Source organism: Rana temporaria, chromosome 4 (genome assembly GCF_905171775.1).
Source record: "Rana temporaria chromosome 4, aRanTem1.1, whole genome shotgun sequence".
Lineage (NCBI taxonomy): Eukaryota > Metazoa > Chordata > Amphibia > Anura > Ranidae > Rana > Rana temporaria.
Genome location: NC_053492.1, coordinates 240,939,157 through 240,964,993, shown reverse-complemented (window position 1 = coordinate 240,964,993; position 25,837 = coordinate 240,939,157). Strand labels below are relative to the sequence as shown.

The 25,837-nt window shown below is 41.1% G+C and overlaps 1 protein-coding gene across 1 annotated transcript in view; it reads right to left on the bottom strand.

Moving 5' to 3' along the window:
* Positions 1–25,837, bottom strand: part of CFAP206 (cilia and flagella associated protein 206) — a 58,336-nt gene that overhangs the window by 9,344 nt on the left and 23,155 nt on the right. Inside the window, exons 7-12 of the mRNA XM_040350077.1 lie at positions 24,816–25,024; positions 21,994–22,113; positions 20,321–20,519; positions 15,738–15,878; positions 11,259–11,452; positions 483–626 (exon numbers count right to left, since the gene is read on the bottom strand). Of these exons, the coding sequence (XP_040206011.1) occupies positions 483–626; positions 11,259–11,452; positions 15,738–15,878; positions 20,321–20,519; positions 21,994–22,113; positions 24,816–25,024 (1,007 nt within the window). The remainder of the gene's footprint in view (positions 1–482; positions 627–11,258; positions 11,453–15,737; positions 15,879–20,320; positions 20,520–21,993; positions 22,114–24,815; positions 25,025–25,837) is intronic.

Here is a 25,837-nt window from a genome sequence, read left to right as displayed (position 1 = left end):
CCCCATTCACGGACGAGTTATGCAAACAACGTAAAATTTGAAAAATTTTACGCGGTTCCGACGTCCATACTTAACTTTGGCTGCGCCATGTTTTTGGTGGTTTATCTTTACGCCTGAAAACCCCTTACGTAAACGGCGTATCTTTACTGCGACGGCCGGGCGTACGTTCGTGAATAGGCGTATCTAGCTGATTTACATATTCTGGGCGTAAATCAGCGTACACGCCCCTAGCGGCCAGCGTAAATATGCAGTTAAGATACGACGGCGTAGGAGACTTACGCCGGTCGTATCTTAGCAATATTTAAGCGTATCTCAATTTGTGAATACGCTTAAATATACGACGGCGGGGATTCGGACTTACGACGGCGTATCTACTGATACGCCCGTCGTAAGTCTTTATGAATCTACCCCAATGTCTTCTTCCAAAATATCGGTCCTTCTAGCAATTTCTGTTTAATTCGGCTTTAATAATCAATACATACCAGTTTAATTGCTTTCCTACGCAGTTCCCATTCATTCCATTCATATGATTTGACAATGTTGCTTTCCATGAAGTGTGTATCAGTCTGGGTGCCACTATTACATTTCGTGATTGGTTTCATCAAGAGTTTTTCAGTAGCTTGAGCCTGCAGTATAAAAAGTAATACCATTAGAACGCATGCATGGCTAGTAGCTAATTGGCCAAAACACTGTTTGTTTTTTATTCTTACAAGCACTAATAAAATTGTTGATAAACATATTAAAGATCATGCATGAGCGGCTCTCCAATGGGGCACTCAAAAACAGGAGGAGCCAGGAGCGCTGCTGAGGGACCCCAGAAGAGGAGGATCGGCACCAAGTCTGTGCACAGAGAAGGTAAGTATACCATGTTTGTTTAACCACTTCCCGCCCGGTCAATGGACAATTGACGTCCAGGAAGTGGTTGTGAAATCCTGACTGGACATCTATTGACGTCCTGCAGGATTTCATGCCGGCGCACACCCGTGGGGGCGTGCAGCATGGCGATCGGTGATGCGGGGTGTCAGTCTGACACCCTGCATCTCAAATCTCGGTAAAGATCCTCCGGCGGAGGCTCTTTACCACGTGATCAGCCATGTCCAATCACAGCTGATCACGATGTAAACAGGAAGAGCCGTTGATGGCTCTTCCTCACTCGTGTCTGACAGACGCGAGTAGAGGAGAGCCGATTGGCTGCTCTCCTGACAGGGGGGGTTCGCGCTGATTGTTTATCAGCGCAGCCCCCCCCTCGGATGCCCACACTGGACCACCAGGAAAGCCCACACTGGACCACCAGGGAAGGGCAGTAAAAAAAAAAGGGCAGTAAAGAAAAAAAAAGAGAATAGATTCCAATCAGTGCACTGACTGGCAACATGGGACTGGCACTGGGATAAACAAGTGATGCCCAGCAATGCCATCAGTGCCACCCCTCAGTGTCCATCAGTGCCACCCCTCAGTGTCCATCAGTGCCACCCCTCAGTGCCCATCCATGCCCAGTGCCCACCTATCAGTGCCCATCTGTGCCACCCATAAGTACCCATCAGTGCCACCCATAAGTGCCACCCATGAGTGCATATCAGTGCCACCTATGAGTGCCCATCAGTGCCGCCTATGAGTGCCCATCAGTGCCGCCTATCAGCGCCACCTATCAGTGCCGCCTGTCAGTGTCCGACAGTGCCGCCTCACGGGTGCCCATCAGTGCCGCCTCACCAGTGCCCATCAGTGCCACCTCATCGGTGACCATCAGTGCCACCTCATCGGTGCCCATAATCGAAGTAGAAAACGTACTTATTTACCCAAAAAATTAACAGAAAAAAATAAAAACGTAATTTTGTTCAAATTTTTTGGTCTTTTTTTAGTTGTTGTGCAAAAAATAAAAATCGCAGAGGAGATCAAATACCACCAAAAGAAAGCTCTATTTGTTGGAACAAAATGATAAAAAAATTGTTTGGGTACAGTGTAGAATGACCGCGCAATTGTCATTCAAAATGCGACAGCGCTGAAAGCGGAAAATTGGCTTGGGCGGGAAGGTGCGTAAGTGCATGGTATGAAAGTGGTAAAAAAAATAAAAAAAAACTGAACCTTTAGTTACCCTTTAAGTCAGGGGTGCCCAACCAGTGGCCCGCGGAGCCTTCTGATGTTGCCCGCGACCTCCTGATCTGGGATGGTGTTTTGGCAAGCTCAGATCGCAGGTTGCCGACCCGCTATCACAAAGCATCAGTGTTGTGCATGAAGCCGACGACAGAGAAAGCAAGCAGCTGCAGAGCAGCGCCGCATAAGCTGATGCTTCCTGTATAGCACCAGCTCCTGTCACAATCGATACCAAATACACTTTGCCTGGGACAGCAACAGCCGGGGAAAACTGAATGGAAGACTGGAATTAAAGGTGTGTTTATTACTTAAATCAGTGTACATATGGGCATTTCTGTTCTGCAGTGGTTACTGGGCTGCTTTTAAACGAGCCCTGCACCTGCGGGTTACCTGCACTGAGCCATAGACTTGTGTTATGACCTGTGGGTTTGGTGAGCTTTCAGAAAGTGCACTATACCATCAGGATATAATAGAAGTCTATGGCAAAGTGCAGTTAACCTGCAGGAAAGCCACAGGTGCACGTGGCACAACAGTGTGAAAGCAGCCTTAGGACCCAATCAGACCCTACATTTACCTCTATGTCCATTTACCCCCGCTAACCTTCAATCCGATACGCAAAAAAAACAGAAGGGGAGGCATGGCGTCACTTCCGCATTCTGGCCTTAAAGCGGGGGTTCACCCGAAAAACAATTTTTTAACATTAGATTGGGCCTAATTACGGGAAGCACAATCGGGTGTTTTTTTTAAAATCAATGCAGTACTTACCTTTTTAGAGATAGATGTTCTCCGCCGCTTCCGGGTATGGTCTGCAGGACTGGGCGTTCCTATTTGATTGACAGCCTTCCGACCGTCGCATACAGCGCGTCACGAGTTGCCGAAAGTAGCCGAACGTCGGTGCGCAGGCGCCGTATAGAGCCGCACCGACGTTCGGCTTCTTTCGGCAACTCGTGACGCGCTGTATGCGATGGTCGGAAGGCTGTCAATCAAATAGGAACGCCCAGTCCCGCAGACCATACCCGGAAGCGGCGGAGAACATCTATCTCTAAAACGGTAAGTACTGCATTAATTTAAAAAAAAAACACCCGATTGTGCTTCCCGTAATTAGCCTCAATCTAATGTTAAAAACATTTTTTCGGGTGAACCCCCGCTTTAAAGAGATGATTTTTTTTATTTCTTAAAAGGGAAAAACAACTTTCTTTTTTTTTGCTTTTAAGCGTAAATGTAAAAACGGAGGTCTTTTTGACCTTAGATCTCGCAATAAAGAGGTCCGTCATGCTTATTTCTATTACAAGGGATGTTTAGATTCCTTGTAATAGGAATAAAATTCATCATTTTTTTTTTTACATTTAAAGAGATAGTGTAAAAATAAAAAAATAAAATTAAAGAAAAAAATATATTTAAAGTGCCTCCATCCCTCTGAGTTCACGTGCAGAAGCGAACGCATACGTAAGTCATGCCCACATATGTAAACTGTGTTCAAACCACACATGTGAGGTATCGCCATGATCGTAAGGCCTTGTACACACGACCGGATATGTCCGCTGATACAAGTCCGAGGACCAGTTTCAGCATACAAGTTCGGTCGTGTGTACGGCCGACCGGACAAGTTTCCAGCGGACATTTGTCCAGCCGACCGTTTTCCAGCGGACAAAAATTTCTTAGCATGCTAAGAAACCTGTCCGCTGGAAGCCTGTCCGTCGGACATGTTCGGTCGTCTGTACAGACTCACCGGACACGTCCGATCGGCCGCCATCCCTCGCATGCGTCAAAGTGATTCGACGCATGCGTGGAAGCATTGAACTTCCAGGGTCGCGCACGTCAGCGCGTCATCATCGCGGCGACGGCGCGGCCACGTCGCAACACGTCACCGCGTTTGTTTTCCGCTGGGATTTTGGTCTGATGGTGTGTACAGCCATCAGACCAAGCAATAATTCTAGCACTAGACCCCTCTGTAACTTTAAACAGGTAACCTGTAAAAAAAAAAACGTCGCCTATGGAGATTTTTAAGTACCGTAATTTGTCGCCATTCCTCGAGCACGCGCAATTTGAAAGCATGACATGTTAGGTATCTATTTAAGTGGTGTTACATCATCTTTCATATTATACAAAAAAAATGGGCCAACTTTACAGTTTTCTTCTTTTTTTTTTTTTATCAAAAAAGTATATTTTCTCCCCAAAAAATTGCCCAAATACGATGTGACATAAAATATTGCAACGATCTCCAATCTATTTTCTAGGGTCTCTGCTAAAAAAATACAGTATATATAATGTTTGGGGGTTTTCTAGCAAAAAATTCAGATTTGAACTTGTAAACAACAAATGTCAGAAATAAGTCTGGTCCTTAAGAGGTTAACATTTCTGCTGCCTTGCTCCTGGCTTATGTCAAAATAATGTCATAAATCACAAGAGTCTCTTTTTTTTTCATCTCTGTTTGCTTCAGGGTGTGGTAAAAAGTATGATTTCGTAGACGTGGCTACAAATGAGGGCGTGCTTTTGGTTAAAACCAGGCATGGTCAGTAGAGTATCCTTGAATTTAATTTAATTTAATTTGAAAATATGGTAACCTTAATGAAAAACAGACATTCTTAATTATAACCTGTACCAATTTGGCATATGCAGGAATCTGATTGTTCAGCCTATACAGTAGTATCTTGGATTATGAGCATAATTCAGAAGTATGCTTGTAATCTAAAGCACTTGTATATCAATGCGAGTTTCCACATAGGAATCAATGGAAACTGTGAAAATGTATTCCAGTGTCACTGCTAGTGTATGCAGTACCATATGTGGCCAGAAGAGGGGGCACCGGAGACACTCGGAAACAATCAGAGTGGTCTTTGAGCATCTCAGAGCGTCTCCGAGTGGTCTTCCAGTGTCTCCAAGTAGTCTCCCAGTGTCTCCGAGCGTCACTGGCGCCCCCGCACCTCTGGCCACATGCGGTACTGCACACCCCAGAGGCTTGAATCCTGCTCGTCTTGCAAGACAACGCTCACAAATCGAGTCAGGATTTAAAAAAAAGAACAGCTCGTATTGCAAAACTCGCAATCCGAGGTTTTACTGTATTTATTATAACTGTGCAGGCTTACCTATAATACATTTATATTTTCAACTTTTTTGCAACATAGCTTATTTGCTTTATTTCAGCCTGACATTTTAGCATTAGTATCAGGATAGTTGCTGCCTGAAGATGAGAAGCATTGTGTGAAGTCATGCAGCTGACAGGCCAGTGACTTTCAGACCTTAGCAGCTATCATATATGCATATTGACAGATTTATTTTTATGACTGTATATTTGTGGCCAGCACGTCTGTCTATTGGCAAGATCTGCAGTCCACCAGGGTTTTCTGGAGAAAGATATAAGTTTAAAGAACATGTAGTGTGCAGATTCCACCTACTGGAGAGGCATCAGCACTACAGGTTTTGTTTAACCTCTTCCATACAGGGCAGTTATACACCCATCCATACCAGGCCTATTCTGGCACTTCTCTCCTACATGTACAAATCATAATTTTTTTGCTAGAAAATTACGCAGAACGCCCAAACATTATATATGTTTTTTTAGCAGACACCCTAGGGAATAAAACGACGGTCATTGAAACCTTTTATCTTGCACGGTATTTGCGCAATAATTTTTCAAACGCCTTTTTTTGGGAAAAAAATTGTTTCATGAATTAAAAAAATTTAAAAACAGTAAAGTTAGCCCAATTTTTTTGTAAAATATGAAATATGATGTTACACCGAGTAAATAGATACCTAACATGTCACGCTTTAAAATTGCGCACACTCATGGAATGGCGCCAAACTTCGGTACTTAAAAATCTCCTCCATAGGCAACGATTTGAATTTTTTTACAGGTTACCAGTTTAGATTTACAGAGGAGATCTAGTGCTAGAATTGTTGCTGGCACTCTAACGCACGTGGCGATACCTCACATATGTGGTTTAATCGGCGTTTACATATGTCGGCGGGACTTGCGTGTGCGTTCGCTTCTGCGCGCAAGCTACCGGGGACAGGGGCGTTAAAAAAATAAATTTTTATTTCTTTTTTTTTTATATATATTTATTTCTTTTTTTACACTTTTTTTTTAATTTTTTTTTTTTTTTTATCACTTTTATTCCTATTACAAGGAATGTAAACATCCCTTGTAATAGGAATGTGTGTGACAGGTACTCTTTATGGAGAGATGCGGGGTCAATAAGACCCCACATCTCTCCTCCAGGCTGGAAAGCATGAAATCGGTGAAAAAAAATTCACCGATCTCATGCTTGTGGTTGCTTAGCAGCCGCAATCGCGGCTTTGTTTACTTACGGGGACCCGGGCGTGACGTCATCACATCGCGCCCGGGTCCTCCGACGGTCATAGAGATGACTGGTGACCATCTGGTCACCAGTCATCTCTATGCTTCCTGCGAGCGCCGGACGATTCGTTCTCCGGGCCCCCGATGGCACGGGAGAGCCCGGAGAAGCACCGGATGGCGGCGGGAGGGGGGGATGTCCCCTCCCGCCGCCTGTAAGAACGATCTAGCGGCGGAACCGCCGCTATGATCGTTCTTACGTTGTGCAGAATCGCCGGCAGTTTAGAAGGATATCTGAATGATGCCTCTAGCTGCAGGCATCATTCAGATATCCACCCGGAAAGCCCAGGACGTCATATGACGTCCACTCTGAACGGCAGAAGTTCTTTGTGGACGTCATTTTACTATGGGCCGGTAGGGAAGTGGTTAAAAAAGCTTGCTGGAGCTCAGGGTGCAGGGGAAAACAGTAGCAGCATCGGACACTGCCTTATATAGTGCCTCGAAAAAGTATTCATACCCCTTGGAAATTTCCACATTTTGTCATGTTACAACCAAAAGAGTAAATGTATTTTAGTGGGATTTTTTGTGATAGACCAACACAAAGTGGCACAAAATTGTGAAGTGGAAGGAAAATTATAAATAAATATTTGAAAAGCGTGGTGTGCATTTGTATTCAGCCCCCTTTACTTTGATACCCCTATCTAAAGTGGAATCAATTGCTTTCAGAAGTCACCTAATTAGAAAATAAATACTTTGCCTTAACCTCCCTGGCGGTATGATTCCTTCATAAAAAAGGTACTGATAGCGGTACCATTATTTGCAAGGAAATTTGGCGTTTTATATTGTAGGCCTGTAATTCTTAGGAATAACTCACTTAAATCTGACCAAACAAGAGTCTAGTAGGCATCCCGGGTATGACATTTTTTTAAAAACAAAATTATAAATTATAATATAATAAATAATTATAAATAATTATAACAAATAATAATATAATTATAATAAAAATTATTCAATAATGTAATCAACTCATAATCACTGAAATTTGCTCAGTTGCAGAATTGTCGCTGTCATTACTTTTATTTTTTTATGACGAATTTCCCCACAAATCGCTATAGCACAATTCTGCAAGTGATTATAATTTATTATCGCTGCTCTAAAACCATTTTTGACATAAAGGGACACTTTTGGTTGCTATGGACAATCTACAGTTTGCAGGCAGAAAGAACAGTTTTTATTATATAAAAGTACATGTAGGACACTGGGCAGACCACTAGGGACAAGGGGTGTGTGTATTTATTACATACAGTACTGTAATCTATAAGATTACAGTATACTGTATGTATTGTGTTTGTTTATCTTTTTGAATTTGGCGCTGTTCTCCGCTCCCGTACGTCGTAACGTCGCAGGGAACGGAGATCGGCGGCACAGGAGGACACTGTGTGAATCGAGCGAGGTCCCGCTCGCTCACACAGCGTGGTGGCATCGCTGGATCCAGGGACAAGGTAAGTAAACCAAGCCTGTGGATTCAGCGAGGCGAGCCCGAGTCTGACTCGGGGTTACCGATCGTAGCCAAAAAATCTCACCCCGAGTCAGACTCGGTAACACCGCCAGGGGGGTTAAAAGAGAAGTATGTTTTTTTTTTAAATTAAAGATTCATACTTACCTATGTGGATGCAACATCAGACCGATGCTGCGGCAGTCCCCCGCCCAACACCGATGATGGCTCGCTTTTCACAGATCCCCAAGGGGAGAGCTGCTGAGAGTCAGCATCTCTCCTCTCTGCTCCACCATGCTCATTGAAATGATGAGCTGTGGAGGGGTGGGGAGCGGTCGTCTCAGTGTCTCAGAAGCACGCTGAGACGCTGAAACTGCCATCAATCAAGGCAGCTGGTGGATCCAGACTTGGAAGTCGGGATGATGCGGTGCCTCGACTGATGGCAGTCACGTCAGCGGAGACCGGACTTCAGACTGCTTTCCGCTGAAAACGGGTCACAGGAGTGCAAAAATAATTGCAATCCTGTGACCCAGAGGAGAAGCCCAGCCTAAAAATCTCAGACTGGACTTCTACTTTAAGCCTCCACACAACATTTCCAGCTATAAACCTTTGTATCCCCAAGAAAGAAATGTGCACACATGAAAATAGTTTTTCTGCACTTTACTTGTGGAGTTTAGGAAACAGCATTACAGCCACATCACAAGGACATACATTCCAGAGTCACCTGACATTACACAGTTAAAGCAGTTTTAAAGGCAGAAGGTTTTTTATCTTAATGCATTAAAATCCTTCTGTGTGAAACAGCCCCCCTAATGCTTACCTAAGGTCCCTCTCTGTCCAACAATGTCCCTGAATGTCTCAGCCGCCCAAGATTCTTTTTCCTGATTGGCTGAGACACAGCAGCGGCTCCATTGGCTCCCGCTGCTGTCAATTAAAGTCAGATAGCCAAATCAGGGGAGAGGGGGTGGGGCTGGGTCGCGGCTCCATGTCTGAATGGAAACAGGGAACTGTTTGCTGTGGGGGCACTAAACAGGAGGGAAGGGCCAGGATCACAGACGAGGGACCCCAGAAGAAGAAAATCCGGGCTGCTCTGTGCAAATCCACTGCAACAGAGCAGGTAAGTATAACATGTTTTTTTTTTAAGGAAAAAAAATGACACAATCACTTTAATCACATTTAGTGGATGATCTGCATCAGTCACAGATGAAAGCTAGTGCAGCACTTTAGAAGCCATCTCCCTTTTATGCCCTGTACACACGATCGGATATCTGATGGAATCTAATCCGATTGATTTTTTCGTCGGATATCCGATGAAGCTGACTTTCATCAGGCTTGCCTACACACCATCAGTCAAAAATCCGACCGTGTTCAAACGCGGTGAAGTAAAACACTACGGCGTGCTGAGAAAAATTAAATACAATGCTTCCGAGCATGCGTTGACTTGATTCTGAGCATGCATGGATTTTTGACCGATGGACTTCCACACAGACGATCATTTTTTTCTATCTTTTTTTATCCATAGGAAAAATTTAAAACGTTCTATTTTTTTCACCGATGGAAAACAAACTGATGGGGACCACACACGATCGGTTTGACCGATGCAAACAGTCTGTTTTTATTGGACAAACCGATCGTGTCTACAGGGCTTTAGTCTCTCCTTTGCCCAGGGTCACTAGTACTCACAGGACTGTTCTCTCTGTAGTCACCTCCTTGCTAGGTACATCTGTCCCAGGAACCCTTCAATGAAGCATTCTCACACAGGGGTCTCCAGCCTGGCCTAAAAGGACTTTTGCAATCTGCCCTAGCCTCCACCTCCATAAGGGACAGAATGACTACAGCTAGCTTTTTCTATGTACAGGTCCACTCCCCCCACCTCCTGCCCTGTCCAGGGCCTACATGTGCTTATTTTATCTTCATAGGTGTGAGGTATTTGTATTTGGCTCCCATGCCCCAAGAGAGAGTGTGTCCCTCCCTACCTGACTTATATATAGGTGCGGACTCACCCTCTGACATTACTGTAGGAGGGCTCTGCCTAAAAGGCACTAGCACCCAAATACACTGTCTGCTGTAAGCAGATACTATTCTGGTACAGAGTCACCTAGTGGCAAAGTAGCTAACTGCACCTGCCTACAGACTAATCACTGATCCACATCTACCGCTTGTTTAAAGTATTGATTGATAACCGATAACTGCTTGTTGAATTTAATTCTTACCTACTTCTCTGCTTACCGCTATAAATTACAAATGGTTTGGTACCTACAAATACATACAGTAACTGTATTTAATTAATGTATTGTATTTAAATGAATTCATTAATAATTGTAATCACTGCTGGACTGTTTGGGTATTCTTGAAGGTTATATTTTTACCTTTAAACATTTTTATTACATTGAAATTTTTAAATATCTTACTTTTTCTTTTTTTACACTTTACAACTGTAACACAGTGACATATAAAACCAATCTACATGGGTTAGCCTTAAGCAAGTCTTATTGATCTGTAGGTCCAAAAGACGGATTTGGTGACTACAAGTCTTTTAATTTCAAGGGAGGTGAACTTTATCACAATTAATTCAAACTTTCACACATAACCAAGCCAGGCCTAGATAGCAGGGCCGGCCCTACCATGGGACCCGATGGTACCATTGTACCAGGCAGCACTTTCAGGGGGGCAGCAAAATGTCCTGCCTGCACGCCATCCCATTCCGCCAGCTTCACTCTCCACTCCACTGTGGGGCTAATTGCCGCCCGACCGCTCTTCCTGTTCCGCTCTCCGCTCCACTGTGGGGTTAATAGCATGAATAGAGCCATAACAGGTCCTTTTTATACTTCTATATACATGTATAGAGCCATGATAGGTCCACTTTAGTTATCATGATATAAAATAATGGATGTGGGGGCATTTTGGTGGGCGTAATTTTTTTTGGGGGGGGGGGGGCAGCATTTCATTCTTGGTACCAGGCAGCACAATATCTTGGGCCAGCACTGCTAGATAGACTCTATTTTCTCCCAAGTTGAGTTAAGAGTTTTCCAATCCTATCTTCATCCTGCTCTTGGCAGAAAAATAGCTCAATCCTCAGTCCATTTATCAAAAGTAAAGATCCAGACAGGTACAGCTATGAACATATCTTTTTTTTTTTTTTTTATAAATACAGCCTATAAAAGGGATTAATGCTGATTCAATATTAGTCTTGAGGTTTACCGGTGCGGTTTCCCACACCACATAAGACTCAGATATCAGAAAAAGTGTCAAAATTGCTAGCATAATGTATAAAAGTATGTAACAACCCTGAGTATCTGTTTAAACATGTACTGTATATCATTTGTATTGGTTGTACTGATGGTAGCATCAGGTCTTAATCTGTGCTATACATTTCTTTACCTGGGAATAGGGTGTGATGGATGCAAACTGCTGATGCAGCTCCAATAACTGTATGAGCTCTGCGCACTGTTTTGCTTTCTCTCCAATTAAACTGATATATTGATCTGGATCTTGAGCAAACATGGAAGCAGCTTCCTTGGAGCTGAAAATATAATAACTTTCTCTGTGCTTCAGAATGCCAATGCTCGAGTTTCCTGTTAAAAAATAAATACATGAGTAATGCAACAGCAAATATGAGTAATGCAATGGCAAACATACATTGTAAAATTTAAATCAACTACACACAAACACATTTACGTAAGTAGATGAATTATACAATATATAACACTGTGTTTTTAATGGCTGTTTATAAAACTGTATTTTATAATGCAAAATCAAATTTCTATTGTAAAAGATGATGTAAAATTTTCCATAAACAGCAAAACATAACACGTAGGCCGCGTACACACGATCGGTTAAACCGATGAGAACGGTCTGGTGGACCGTTTTCATCAGTCCAAAGCGATCGTGTGTGGGACCCATCAGTTATTTATCCATAGGTTAAAAAAAGCAATCTTGTTTTAAATTTAACCGATGGATACCTAACCGATAGAAAAAAAAGATCGTTTGTAGGCACGTCCATCGGTTAAAAATCCACGCATGCTCAGAATCAAGTTGACGCATGCTTGGAAGCATTGAACTTCGTTTTTTTCAGCAGGTCGTTGTGTTTTACGTCACCGCGTTCTGACGCGATTGTTTTTTCCATCAGACCGTTTTCATCGGATAGACCGATCGTGTGTACAGGGCTTTACTTTGAACCTTTTTCTTGCGCCAAGGTTAAATTAAATGGATCAGCTATATTACGTTACTGACAAATGATGTATTTACTGATGAGATTTGCAAATCATTGCATTCTGTTTTTAAGTCGATTTTACACAGCATCCCAACGTTTTTGGAACAGGGATTCTATATGGCACAGTGAGAAATGGTGGAATAGAGGCACTAAGCTAATAATTACGTACATTAAAAAAAAAAAAAAAAAAAAAAAACCCCACCTACATGCTATCTATTATAGGGCAAATCAAAACAGATTTCATAATTCTGTGAATAATGAGGGTTAGTGCTAAATCCCCCTTCTGGCCTTCGCTTTTGCCCATGACTCTATAATTAAAATCACCACTCACTCTAGTATGGCTTTGTTGTGTTGATACTGTTGTCGCTGGCCTAAGTAATTTCTCCATACAGATCTACAGTTGAGTGAAGAAGTATTTGCCCCTTTCTGATTTTTTATTTTTTTGCATATCTGTCACACTTAAATGACTCAGATCATCAAAATGTTTTATTATTACACAAAGAAAACACGAGTAAATACAAAATGCAATTTTTAAATGATGGTTTCATTTATTAAGGCAAAAAAGCTATCCAACCCTGCCTGGCTTTATGTGAAAAAGTAATTGCCCCCTAAACCTAATAACTGGTTGTGCCACCCTTGGCAGCAACAACTGCAATCAAGCATTTTCGATAACTGGCAATGAGTCTTTCATATCGCTGTGGAGCAATTTTGGCCCACTCTTCTTTGCAGAATTGTTTTAATTCAGACACATTGGAGGGTTTTATAGCATGAATGGTCTGTGTAAGGTCATAATACAGCATCTCAATTAGATTTAAGTCCAGGCTTTGACTAGCCCATTTCAAAACATACATTTTGTTTTGTTTGAACCATTTGGAGGTGGACTTGCTGTTGTGTTTCGGATCATTATCCTGCTGCATAACCCAAGTGCGCTTGAGGTCATAAACTGATGGCCATACATTCTTCTTTAGGATTTTCTGGTAGAGCTCAGAATTCATGGTTCTATCAATTATGGCAAGTCATCCAGGTTCTGAAGCTGCAAAGCAGCCCCTACCACCTATCACACTACCACCACCATGTCTGACTGATGGTATGATGTTCTTGTTATGAAATACTGTATTAGTTTTATGCCATATGTAACGAGACGCACACCATCCAAAAAGTAAAGTTTTTGTCTCATCAGTCCACAGACTATATGCCTAAAAGTCTTGGGGATAATCAAGATGTTTTTTGGTAAATGTGAGATGAGCCTTTGTGTTCTTTTTGATCAGCAGTGGCGTTGGCCTTGGAACTTTCCCATGGATGCCATTTTTGTTCAGTCTCTTTCTTATTGTTGAGTCATTAATATTGATCTTACCTGAGGCAAGTGAGGCCTGCAGTTCTTTCGATGTTGCTCTGGGTTCTTTTATGACCTCCTGGATAAGTCGTCGTCATGCTCTTGGAGTCATTTTTGTAGGCCGGCCACTCCTGGGAAGGTTCACCACAGTTCCAAGTTATCTCCATTTGTGGATAATGGCTCTTCCCGTGGTTCACTGGAGTTCCAAAGCCTTAGAAATGGCTTTGCAACCCTTCGGAGACTGATACATGTACATTACTTTGTTTATAATCTGTTCTTGATTTTTTTTAGATTGTGACATGATGTGTGGCTTTTTGTGATCTGATAGCATGCTTCACTTTGTCAGACAGCTTCTATTTATGTGATTTCTTGATTCAACAGCTCTGGCAGTAATCAGGCCTAGGTGTGGCAAGTGAAATTAACTCAGCTTTCCAAAAAAATTGTTTTAATCACAGTTCATTCATGATTCAATATTGTAGAGGGTAAAAATTGATGATCTGAATCATTTAAGTGTGAGAAATATGCACTCTTTAAGCTGTTCTTGTCTTCATAACAGTATTTTATTGTGCTTTTTGCCCCAATTACTGAAAGAATTGTACAATTATTTTTTTTAAAGGTAAAAGAAATGGTAAAAAGAAAAGGTTAATGAATTCCTAAGGCTTGAAAAAATATGTATAAATGTAAAAAGAGAACTGTGCTGGAAACAAACCTAATAATGATAGCAGCAACTCAAAGTGAAATACACACATAAAACAATAAATATAGTCCCAAACATTGAAATATATAAATTATATAAAGTCCTCCAATAGGCATTGAAAACTTTAAAGGGTCACTAAAGGAAAAAAAAATTTGCCTAAAATTAATGTCTGCAAGGTAGACAGACAGAATAGTGTAATGATTCTGTTAAAAAACGAGTAAATACCTATTAAATTCCTTAATCTATATCACCTCCAGCATTCTAGTTTCTGTTCTCTCATTCACTTCCTGGTTTGCATCGTTCGTTCATGTAAGAACTACATTTCCCAGTATGCATTGCGGCCTGCCCAGTAATTCACACCTCCTTGAAGTCTCTAACACGTAGAGAGCGTCCTGCCACACAGATGTAGTTCCCAGGAGGGGGTGAGCACGTTACTGAACACCGCAGTAAAGCCTCCCATCACGGTAGTCAGTAAAATCAGACAAGCAGGAAGTGAACAGAACAGAGAAGAAATAGAGCAACTTCTGAGCAAAAACGAACAATGAGGAAGTGAAAAGAGGAATGTCTGCAGGTAAAGGATGTTCCTTTTATGAAAAAAAATGTTTTCCTTTACAACCGCTTTAAGGATTCCTCCAACGGAAAACGGACCAGGCAGCAAAAAGTTGAGTGAAAATCTTGTGACTTTTTCTAAAACAAACACAGCTAATCCACCACCACACAGGGTGCACACTTACCAGCTGCACAAGTTTAGACACTTGTGGTTAATACCCTGCCAGGGCCTATTCCTCCAAATACTACAGATAACCGATTTGGTCACATGACACAGTAAGCCAATTGGTCAGGAAGGTGGTTGGAGGTACAACTTGTGAACCCACACACGGTGCAAGAGGCGATGAGGTGATGTCAACGATGTCGCCATAGGTAAAACCAAATGGTTGTTTATTCTAAATAAAAAACACTATCGCTTACAAAGCGTGAATGAAGTTCATAAAAAAATGAGGCCGGCTGGCAACAATACAAATGTCCATGCAAACGGGACGTAAACAGCGCAGTGACATCAGCACGTCACTCCTCCCGACGCATATCATCACTAATCTGGGTTATGTTTGCTTATTTTGCTAACATGTCACTTTAAGAGTGCCACACACTTATTTATTGAAAACATTTATAGGCCTTTAGGCTTTGTTACTGTTGAACTTCTACCTAAATTGTGAGTTTTGCCTTGCTGAGCATATTACCCCTACAGATTTCAGATGGTCACCAGTCACTCATGGATGATCCAGCCAACTGAATGATCTTTCATATGAAAGTTTATACTACAATCATACACACTCCCATCAGGAATGTACTTGTAAATATGGAGACAGGAAGGAAAGTACTCACTAGTCTATCTTGGAGGAAACTAATAGTGAAAGATCCAACCAATCTAACCTAGCAAGTCAACACTCCTCTTGAAAAGGCTCAGCCATGGCATATCTGTAAAGGCTGAGGGAACTGATCTTAATATCTGTACATCTTAAGAAGTTTTCTCAATTAAATGCAATATTTATTCATAGTGTACAATGTGAATCCATAAGTATTGAATAGTCAGGTTTATCACATTAAAACAGTTCACACCTGGCAACAAGAGACCATCTTTTGTAGCAACAGTATAGCCACAAAATCCACGATATTGAATTGGGAGCCGTTCATAATTAGCTGTGTTTTCTGGGAAATACCACTCCTGTGTTGTAAAATCTGATGGAGTTATATGAATGCCTAAGTAAAGAAATATATTGTATCATTATTTCTTGAAATAAATAAAATAGCATTGTCATATACAGTGGCCATTGAACCTATCATAAGATTTTGTTTACAACTGGTCTGTCATAAATGGGTTTTTGAAAAGATATTTTATTTCTCTTGATATATACATTAAAATGTAGTTATTTTTAAATTGTCTATTTAAAAAGTAAATTTTAAATACACAAAGTATAAAACTAATAACGGACCTCCATTTGCTATCAGTATCCCATCAACACTAGTTATACTGTATATAACTGACGAATTGCACTGAAAGGTGATTGTTCTGTAGTACAAACAAACATATAATTTTATATATTATGAAAAAGCATTACATTTATTTTATCAAACTATTGCAGTTTGCATATAAAATATTATAATTATACAGAAAATGTTGCCATATACAGTCATGTGAAAAAGTTGTTACAATCCATTGAAATGATGTGAATAGGCAAACATATCTTCACTTATACAGTGCCTACAGATAAAGGCGCTAGACCTGAATAAAAACACAAGGAAAATTGCCTTTTCAATAATTCATTTACCAAAAATATTAACAGATATAATGATGTACCATGGAAAAAAATAACACCTCAGATGCTGGTATTGCTCCCTTTATCAAAAAAAAAATGTTGTTGACGTTTTGCACACTTGCCTACCAGTTTATGATATCATAATTTTTTACCACTATTTTGTGCAAAATTCCTTTGGTTGGAGATGTTAAATGGGCTTTCTTGCATGAGCTGACCATTTGAATCCCTTGCCCCAACAACATTTTCAATTCATATGATTCAATGTATGGCTTTGACTAGGTCAATTCATAACCCTTCATTTTTTCTTTTTGAGCTATTCCGTGAATTGAATATTATTATGGTAAATAATCAATTTCCAGTTAATCCTACAATTTTACACAGATGGACTCATATTTTTATAAAGCACACTTTGATATATTTCAAAATTCATAGTTGACTTGATGGCTGCCACTGCCCGGGCCCTGAGGCAGCAAAACAAACCCCAAACCACAACATTTCTACCACTACACTTAATAGTTGAGCTTCTTCTCCTGCTGTCTTTGGTTTGCAAGAAACATGTCTACTGTAACTGTGGCAAGCCAACCCTATCTTTAAACCAGCGCTCACTGTTGTAGAAGGCCTGTTCTTTATCTATATGTTCAATTGCAGTCTTGCACCAATGTTCTTTTTCAACAGCGAGGGTTTGTTCTTTGTACACCTCCTATGCAGGTTAGATTTGGTGCAACCTCTGATTGTACATACATGCACTTTGCCACCAACTGTTGCAAGAGTTACAGTACCTACAGATCCCACAATTGACCTTTGGGGTTCTTGGAGAATTTGTTCAGCATCAAATGATCAGCTCTTGGGCTTAATTTGCTAGGCTGGTCAGTCCTGAACAATTAAAGCGGTTGTAAACCCGCGATTATTTTTTTTCACCTGAAAGGTAAAAGCCATAATAAGCTAGTATGCACCGCATATTAACTCATTATGAAATACTTACCTCGGAACGACGTTAGAGGAACTTACCTGGTCCACGCCGAGTGAGATGTCACCTTGACTCGGCGTGTCTTCCGGGTATTGCCGCTCCAGCGCTGTGATTGGCTGGATCGGCGATGACATGGCATGCGCGCGGGAGACTTCAATTCGGCAAGGTCCGGCGGCTGCCGGTCCTTTAGACGAGGATCCCTGCTGCGCATGCGCCACTGCAATCAGCGGCGCATTGCGGGGGGAATATCTCCTAAACCATACAGGTTTAGGAGATATTCTTTATACCTACAGGTAAGTCTTATTATAGGCTTACCTGTAGGTAAAAGTCATAAAGTGGGGTTTACAACCACTTTAAGCAGTTGTTTGAAATAAACACTTAGACAATTTTTTTTACAGTGGATTGATTGATTAAAAAATAATATAGTGATCATTTTAAACCCCTTACCAGACTCATAGGCCTTAGATTGCTTAAGAGAACACCAGACCCGAGATATGTAATGTTTATATAAGACAGGTTCCACCTGCATACTCCCTTTGGAAGTTCTAATCATTGGCACCTAATCTTGAACGTCTGATTTTGATTTGGTTATACATGCAGGGGCGTGTTTACTTTTTCCAGATTTGACAGACTTGTATTTTCAGAATTTAGATGATGACAATGAATACTACATGATGTAAATTCTGTGAGTCATTTATTTGTGTGTGTGTATATATATATTGTGGTAGAGTGGTACCCCACCAGTGTCTGAATACAGGATTCTCAACCAGGCAGGTTGAGGGGCTCCAGGGTATTTGCTTGTTTGGGAGGAAACTGGCTTTTCAGTTTCCTCATTATTTACTAAAGTCCACTTTGGGACCTGGAGCCTGGGGATTTCTTAGAGATCCGGGTGGGATGAAATCCCCAGTCCTGCATCCGGGTTTTGAGACTCAACGGCACACTGATTGTTCAGGTGTGTGTGGGCCTGATAGTAGAGTCAGGATCAGGGTTCTGGGCTCCACCCTCCTGACAAGTGCAAGTGTGCACAGGGGAAGCCATAGAGTGCTTGTCTGCACACTGGAAGCCAGAGACCAAGTCTGAGGATCAGAGCAGTGAGGGGCTTCTATCTAAATGGACAGTGTTGGCAAGGGTATAGTCTGTAGGAGACAGACGAGAGCCTGAAGTGGAAGGCCTGAGCAGCACTGTTGTATGTATAAACCAGGAGGCTGAATTTATCACTGCCAGTATGGATGGTGAAAACCCCTACGAAGGAAAACCTTTGATTTTGTTTTGAACTTCTGTTCTGTTCTGTCAAAGCCCTTAAAAAGAAGAACCAGTGAGTGGTGGTGTCCTTCAAGCTCTACCCTTGATGCTAGTCCTTCACATGTTATATATATATGACGTGCAGAGAAGGGCAACCAAACTGATAAGAGGCATGGAGGAGCTCAGCTATGAGGAAAGATTAGAGGAACTGAATTTATTCACTCTTGAGAAGAGGAGAATAAGGGGGGATATGATCAACATGTACAAATATATAAGAGGTCCATACAGTGAACTTGGTGTTGAGTTATTCACTTTACGGTCAACACTGAGGACAAGGGGGCACTCTTTACGTCTAAAGGAAAAGAGATTTCACCTCCAAATACGGAAAGGTTTTTTCACAGTAAGAGCTGTGAAAATGTGGAACAGACTCCCTCCAGAGGTGGTTCTGGCCAGCTCAGTAGATTGCTTTAAGAAAGGCCTGGATTCTTTCCTAAATGTACAGAATATAACTGAGTACTAAGATTTGTAGGTAAAGTTGATCCGGGGTAAATCCGATTGCCTCTCGGGGGATCAGGAAGGAATTTTTTCCCCTGCTGTAGCAAATTGGATCATGCTCTGCTGGGGTTTTTTGCCTTCCTCTGGATCAACTGTGGGTATGGAGTTGGGTGTATAGGATTTTACTGTGTTTTTTATTTTGTTTTTTTATTTTTTTGTGGTTGAACTGGATGGACTTGTGTCTTTTTTCAACCTGAATAACTATGTAACTATGTAACTATATATATATATATATATATATATATATATATATATATACTTTATCAACTCTAATAAAGATGCACCCTCCTACCTTACGAGACAATTTTATCCATATATACTGTATAATATATGTCAGAGATGATTACACTGCCTGTCTTTCCCAGGTCCACCAGAGTATTTATTTGGTATTCCCAGCAAACTTTAAAATCCACCATAAAAAATAATGTCCGTTTCTTCAATTTGCTTTGCATGTACACCAGGTACATACATTTTTAAAAGCTTGATGGAAACACCAGAGAACAGAAGCAGTATCCCAGCCCTGGCAGAAGGGGGAGCTGATATGTTCCACCATCTTCAGCTTGTATTAACAAAATTCCTGTGAAGGGTAAATGGGAAAAGGGCTAGGGGGGTGCAATTCCCTGGGGTGAAATCCAGATCAAGGTAAACTAGAAGCAGATACTAAAATTTGTTTAATGAACCCAGGCTTTTGTTTGAGCCACTGTGCAGAAAGTACCCAATCATCAATCAAGAAAAACTCTTTACAGATAATATTCCACCTTTCCATGAACCTTACACACTGTATACTTGGGAACCATAGCTCTCATCAATTCTTCCTAAAATCAGCCTTGCATAGCGCTAGCCCAGATTCTACAACAATCTTTTCAGGCAGACGCAGGGATACATGATTTGTTTTGCTTTTGAGTACAAAGCATACCAGGTTAGTGCATATCTGACAGATACTCTTTAAATTATATGTATATTTTTACATATTGATTTTTTTTAGATTACCAGTGAGCTTAGTTTATCAGACTTGAAGCAAGGAAAATAAAGCTGTTTTCTTCAGCAATTAATCAGAGTTCGTGTTATATTATCCAGATGTATTTTAGAGAAAGCTGAGTATTGATTGATTGATTTCTCACCTTCACTTTCTTTATTCCTTTCCTCGTCAGTTTTTATTGTTAAATCACTTAATAATGGCTGAAGGATGTGATCAGGAAAGAGCTCTTCATGGAGTCCTAGAAAGGGCTGCAGGTTTGTAGTCATATTGCTAAGGACACTTAATAACACAATTTCATCCTGGAAGCTGTTCCACAGGTTAGATAGTAAAATAAAGAGTGGCTGCAAAAGACACATATAACCTTTATATTCCAAGAGTTTTTGAATAATTTAGTCGTGTTCTCTACTGTACATTCCACATAATAGGACTAGAGTTATACTAGGTCATACAGCATAAATAAATTGTTTCATGAGACCAGTTTTTAATTCTGATTTCAACATCGTGTTTCACCGATTTGGCCAGACTGGACATTTGGGAATTAAACTAATCATTAAACTTCATTTACCTAAGAAATCTACAGTTCTTTTTTAAAGAAGTCAAGGAAAATATGAATATGATGCTGGTCACAAGTCAAATTTGATAAGCTATGAGAACCAAGGTCTTATTTATGCTTTTTTTGTCTTTGAACTTAGCTGCATTTGATGGGGAAACTGGCTGCATTTGATGGGGCAACTGGCTGCATTTGATAAGGAAAATGGCTGCATTTGATGGGGCAACAGGCTGCATTTGATAAGGAAAATGGCTGCATTTGATAAGGAAAATGGCTGCATTTGATAGGGAAAATGGCTGCATTTGATAGGGAAAATGGCTGCATTTGATAGGGAAAATGGCTGCATTTGATAAGGAAAATGGTTGCATTTGATAAGGAAAATGGCTGCATTTGATAGGGAAAATGGCTGCATTTGATAGGGAAAATGGCTGCATTTGATAGGGAAAATGGCTGCATTTGATAGGGAAAATGGCTGCATTTGATAGGGAAAATGGCTGCATTTGATAAGGAAAATGGCTGCATTTGATAAGGAAAATGGCTGCATTTGATAGGGAAAATGGCTGCATTTGATAGGGAAAATGGCTGCATATGATGGGGAAACTGGCTGCATTTATGGAGAAACTGGCTACATTTGATGGGGAAACTGGCTACATTTGATGGGGAAACTGGCTGCATTTGATGGGGAAACTGGCTGCATTTGATGGGGAAACTGGCTGCATTTGAGGGGGAAACTGGCTGCATTTGAGGGGGAAACTGGCTGCATTTGAGGTGAAACTGGCTGCATTCGATGGGAAAACTGGCATCATTTGATAAGGAAACTGGCATCATTTGAAGGGGGAAACTAGCAGCGTTTGAAGGGGCCAACTGGCAGCAATTGATGGGCACAGTGGCTGCGTTTAATGGGCACAGTGGTGGCAATTGATGGGCACAGTGGCTGCAATTGATGGTTTTTTTTTCAGTTTGTTTGCGCCCCCCCAAAAATTATGAGCACCAGCCGCCACTGCTTCCTACCCTTTCTCAATCTATTCTCTCTTCACCCTCTATCCTGCCCTCCCTGTTCTTCTTTTCTGGACCTACCTTTCCAACCAGTGGTTTAGGCCACCTATGCATGACTACTGGCCGCCAAAAGAACCACTAGCATTATTTTTAAATAGGTCCTGAATGTTTAGTGATGCAAATGTTTTCTAATCTTTCTCATTGTCGTTATCTTTCATTATTAACGTGTGACATTGTAACATCATGTGATACTGACTGTCATTACTTACATAGACCTGTGCTGTGGGAACTGCAGATTTTGACCGGACTGTATCCCTTAATTGTTCCATTTGTGCCCAGTACTGCTTATCAATGACATCAACTTGTTTGGCACATGTGATGATATCTGACTAAATGAAAAAAATAAACATACATCACTGTGGCATAATAAGTGGCCATACACTAGTGCAATAATATGGTACATTTTATTGTTTCAGAATTAACACAATGCGGTTTTTGTGTCAAAGATCTGTGCAAAGTGCATTCATTCACAGGAATCCATTTTTCTGTGGTGTGAACACAATAAATTAAAAGCTGAAGTTTAAGTATGGACTATTTTTGCACAGTTACATTGGTCTGGTTTGGGCAATTGTAAGTATGCAAGTACCATACCTGGCCAATCCCCATGGAAGCTGGAAATCATTGTAGTAGTCACCGCTACTACAGTGATCTCTGTTGTTTTCTGGAAACCATGCAGAGCTGCCTCAACGTTGTTTAGTGAACATGGGAGGTCGCTTGGCACATGCACCATTCAGAGAACACTTTGCCTTTTCTCAATGAATGCAAAGTGTTGTCTTATTGGACTAGGGGAAGATTGTGACATCACTGTCGTCCACCTTAACCAATCAAAAAATGCTTTGCTTTCATTGAGAAAATGCAAAGTGCTTTCTGAATGATGCCCATGCAAGGGACCCGAGAGGACAGCAGAGATCACTTTAGTAGCTTCCACAGGGATCCCAAAGGCATGGAACGTGCATCCGTACATTGGTTCAAGTTATACCAATGTAACTCTGCAAAACAGTCCATACCTCAATACCTAGCTCACTGCAATCTATTACCTTTTTGGGAACATTTTAGAAGGACTATCTCTGTGCTGACTTATACAGCGTATACTAAAGGTTTAGTACAAAAATGAGGGTTTTATTAGTACAAAAAATTATAAAGAAGGATATACAAATACATCATAAAAGGTGCATGGTAACAATCCATGTATATCACCAACATTCATGTCCTTTACTAGGGAGGATCAAGATATGGTGGATTCCCACAGACATTGTTCTCTTGAGATCAATGATATCCATGGGAATGCATCATATCTTGATCCTCCCCAGTAGGGGACATGAATGTTGGTGATATACTTACTGTACATGGATTGTTACTATGCACCTTGTATTTGGATATTCTGCTTTTATAATTTTTTGTACTAATAAAAAACAATTTTTTTTACAAAACCTTGAATGTAGGCTGTATAAGTCAGTATCGAGAAAGTCCTTCTAAAATGTGCCCTTTTTCTGGGTGACCGGATGGGGACCGATCTCCCAGTCCCTTTTTCTCTTTCCAATTGGATGATGGTAAACCATACTCAGTTTGTATTTCATTTACATCAATAGAGGCTGCAGCTTTCTATTACCTTTTTGTTTTAATACTGCTTTAACAATAAATCAATCAATCTGATATGACTTTTTAAAAGGCATTCTGCAATATAGCCACCAGTAGTGCTGACTTAACATAAAAACGGAACTGTAAATAGACTTTTCAGTAACTTTACATCTCTATATGAACAATTCTGTACACACAATGATATACAGCAATATGATAAAAAATGTTATCATTAAAAGTAGTCCTTGAGCTCTGGTCAAGTGAGTTTGCCTAGGCTGGGGAAATGTCATTGGTCTGCTGCAGCCAAAAGAACAAAACAAAACACTTAAGCCTCATACACACGACCGGTTTTCTCGGCAGGAAAACTGCCAGGAGAGCTTTTGGCCGGGAACACCGGACATGTGTATGCTTCCTCGCAGTTTTCCCGTCAGGAAAACAGCTGGGAATCCCGTCAGGAAAATAGAGAACCTGCTCTCTATTTTCCTATCGGGATTCCCAACGTTTTTTTTCTTTTCGCCAGAGCTACTACTTACCTATGGGAAAGACTGTGAGGCAGTGCCAATGGAGCATACACACAGCCGGGATTCCCAGCCAAAGCTCCATGGCAGTTTTCCTGACGGGTTCTCGGCTTTCCCCTCAGTTTTTTCGGCTGACTTTTTACTGCTGAGAAAACCGAGCGTGTGTACAGGGCTTTACTCATCTCCATTTCCCCAGTGATCAGACTGCAACATCATAATGTTGTAGCAAGTCACAAAGTGAGAGACAAAAGCTGGGGGCTAATCTGCGTTAGACATTTATGAACACAGCCAATGACTATATCAGAATTTACATGACTGTTTCATCTCTGAGCCAAATTTTAACTCCAGGAGATAGACGCTGAGCCTTAAGGATGCTTAAAGAAGAACTCCAGATTGTTTCCCCCCATGCAGTGGGGCTGTGCCTGCATGGGTTAACTGCTTGTTTTTGTCTAGGGGATTTCGGAGCAGAGATACAGTATACTTACCTAATCCACGGATCCTCCAAGCACAAGACTGGTCCCCTTGCTTCTTCCCCCCCTTTGCACACTAGTGGTCTTGTTAATGGATGGTTCCTGACGTCATTACGCCCATAGACCGACTCTGGACATGAGGATGGCAGTTTTCCAGAGGATAGAAGGACTGGGTAAGTACAGCTTTTCCTTGCACCCCTAGACAAAACGAGCAGTTAACCTATGTAGTGCGAACTGAGCCCCATGGGAGAATACATTTTTTTTCATTGAGTTATGCTTTAAGCAAAGATAGTGCTGTCCTTTTGGGAAGAAAAGCAGATGAAGTAACTGTCAGGGAAAGTACTGTGATCTTTGTGATAGGAACTAAGCGTGACAAAATGTAACTGAAGCTAGGTTTACTTTAATCAAAAGATTTAAAGCAAATCTATGATACAAACCCAACTCTAGACCACACGCAGCACTTACCAAAATAATGTTTAAAAATGCCTCATGTTGTCTTGCATTGTAAAGTGTTTCTTTCATCTGGGTTAAACTGACCAGATTGTTTTTTGCTTGTTTTCCATACATCTCCTCCAAGATAGCTGTGTATTTGTATATCATCTCCCGAGATGACTGGAGCTCAGAATCTATGTGCTTTGTTGTGGCCGGTATTGCCTCCTTCAGAACAACTGGTACTATCAAGGCAAAAAGTCAGTTTAATGATAAACAAATATTCTACACTCCTCTAAATAATATAAAAAATATCCCACTAAGCAGCTGTATAGTTATCAAAAAGATATATTAACCACTTTATTACTGGGCACTTATACCCATTTCCTGCCCAGGCCAATTTTTAGCTGAGTGGCTCAATGATATTGAGGTCAGGAGACTGAGGCCAGAACCTTCACTTTATTCTACTTTAGCAGAATGTATGTCCCATGCGCAGCTTCCTGGCTGATGAATGCAAATGTTCCTGCAGTATTTTTTGATAAAATACTGCATTCATCTTGCCATCAATTTTGACAAAATTTCCTGTGCCTTTGTAGCTCATTTCCTGTGGCATTTGTGTAGTAATGGTGACTCGACCATGCAGCCCATCTTTCTTCAAGTGCCTCCTTATTGTGCATCTTGAAACAGCCACACCACATGTTTTCAGAGAGTCCTGTATTTCACCTGAAGTTATTTGTGGGTTTTTCTTTGCACCCCAAACAATTTTCCTGGCATTTTTCCTGAAATTTTAGTTGGTCTACCTGACCATAGTTTGGTTTCAACAGAACCCCTCATTTTCCACTTTTTGATTAGAGTTTGAACTGCTGATTGGCATTCTCAATTCCTTGGATATCTTTTTATATCCCTTTCCTGTTTTATACAGTTCAACCACATTTTCCTACAGATCCTTTGAAATAACTTTGACTTTACCCATGACTCAGACTCCAGAAATGTCAGTGCAGCACTGGGTGAAAGATGCAAGGGTCTGTCAGGCGTCCAGAAACTCATTGACCTTTTAT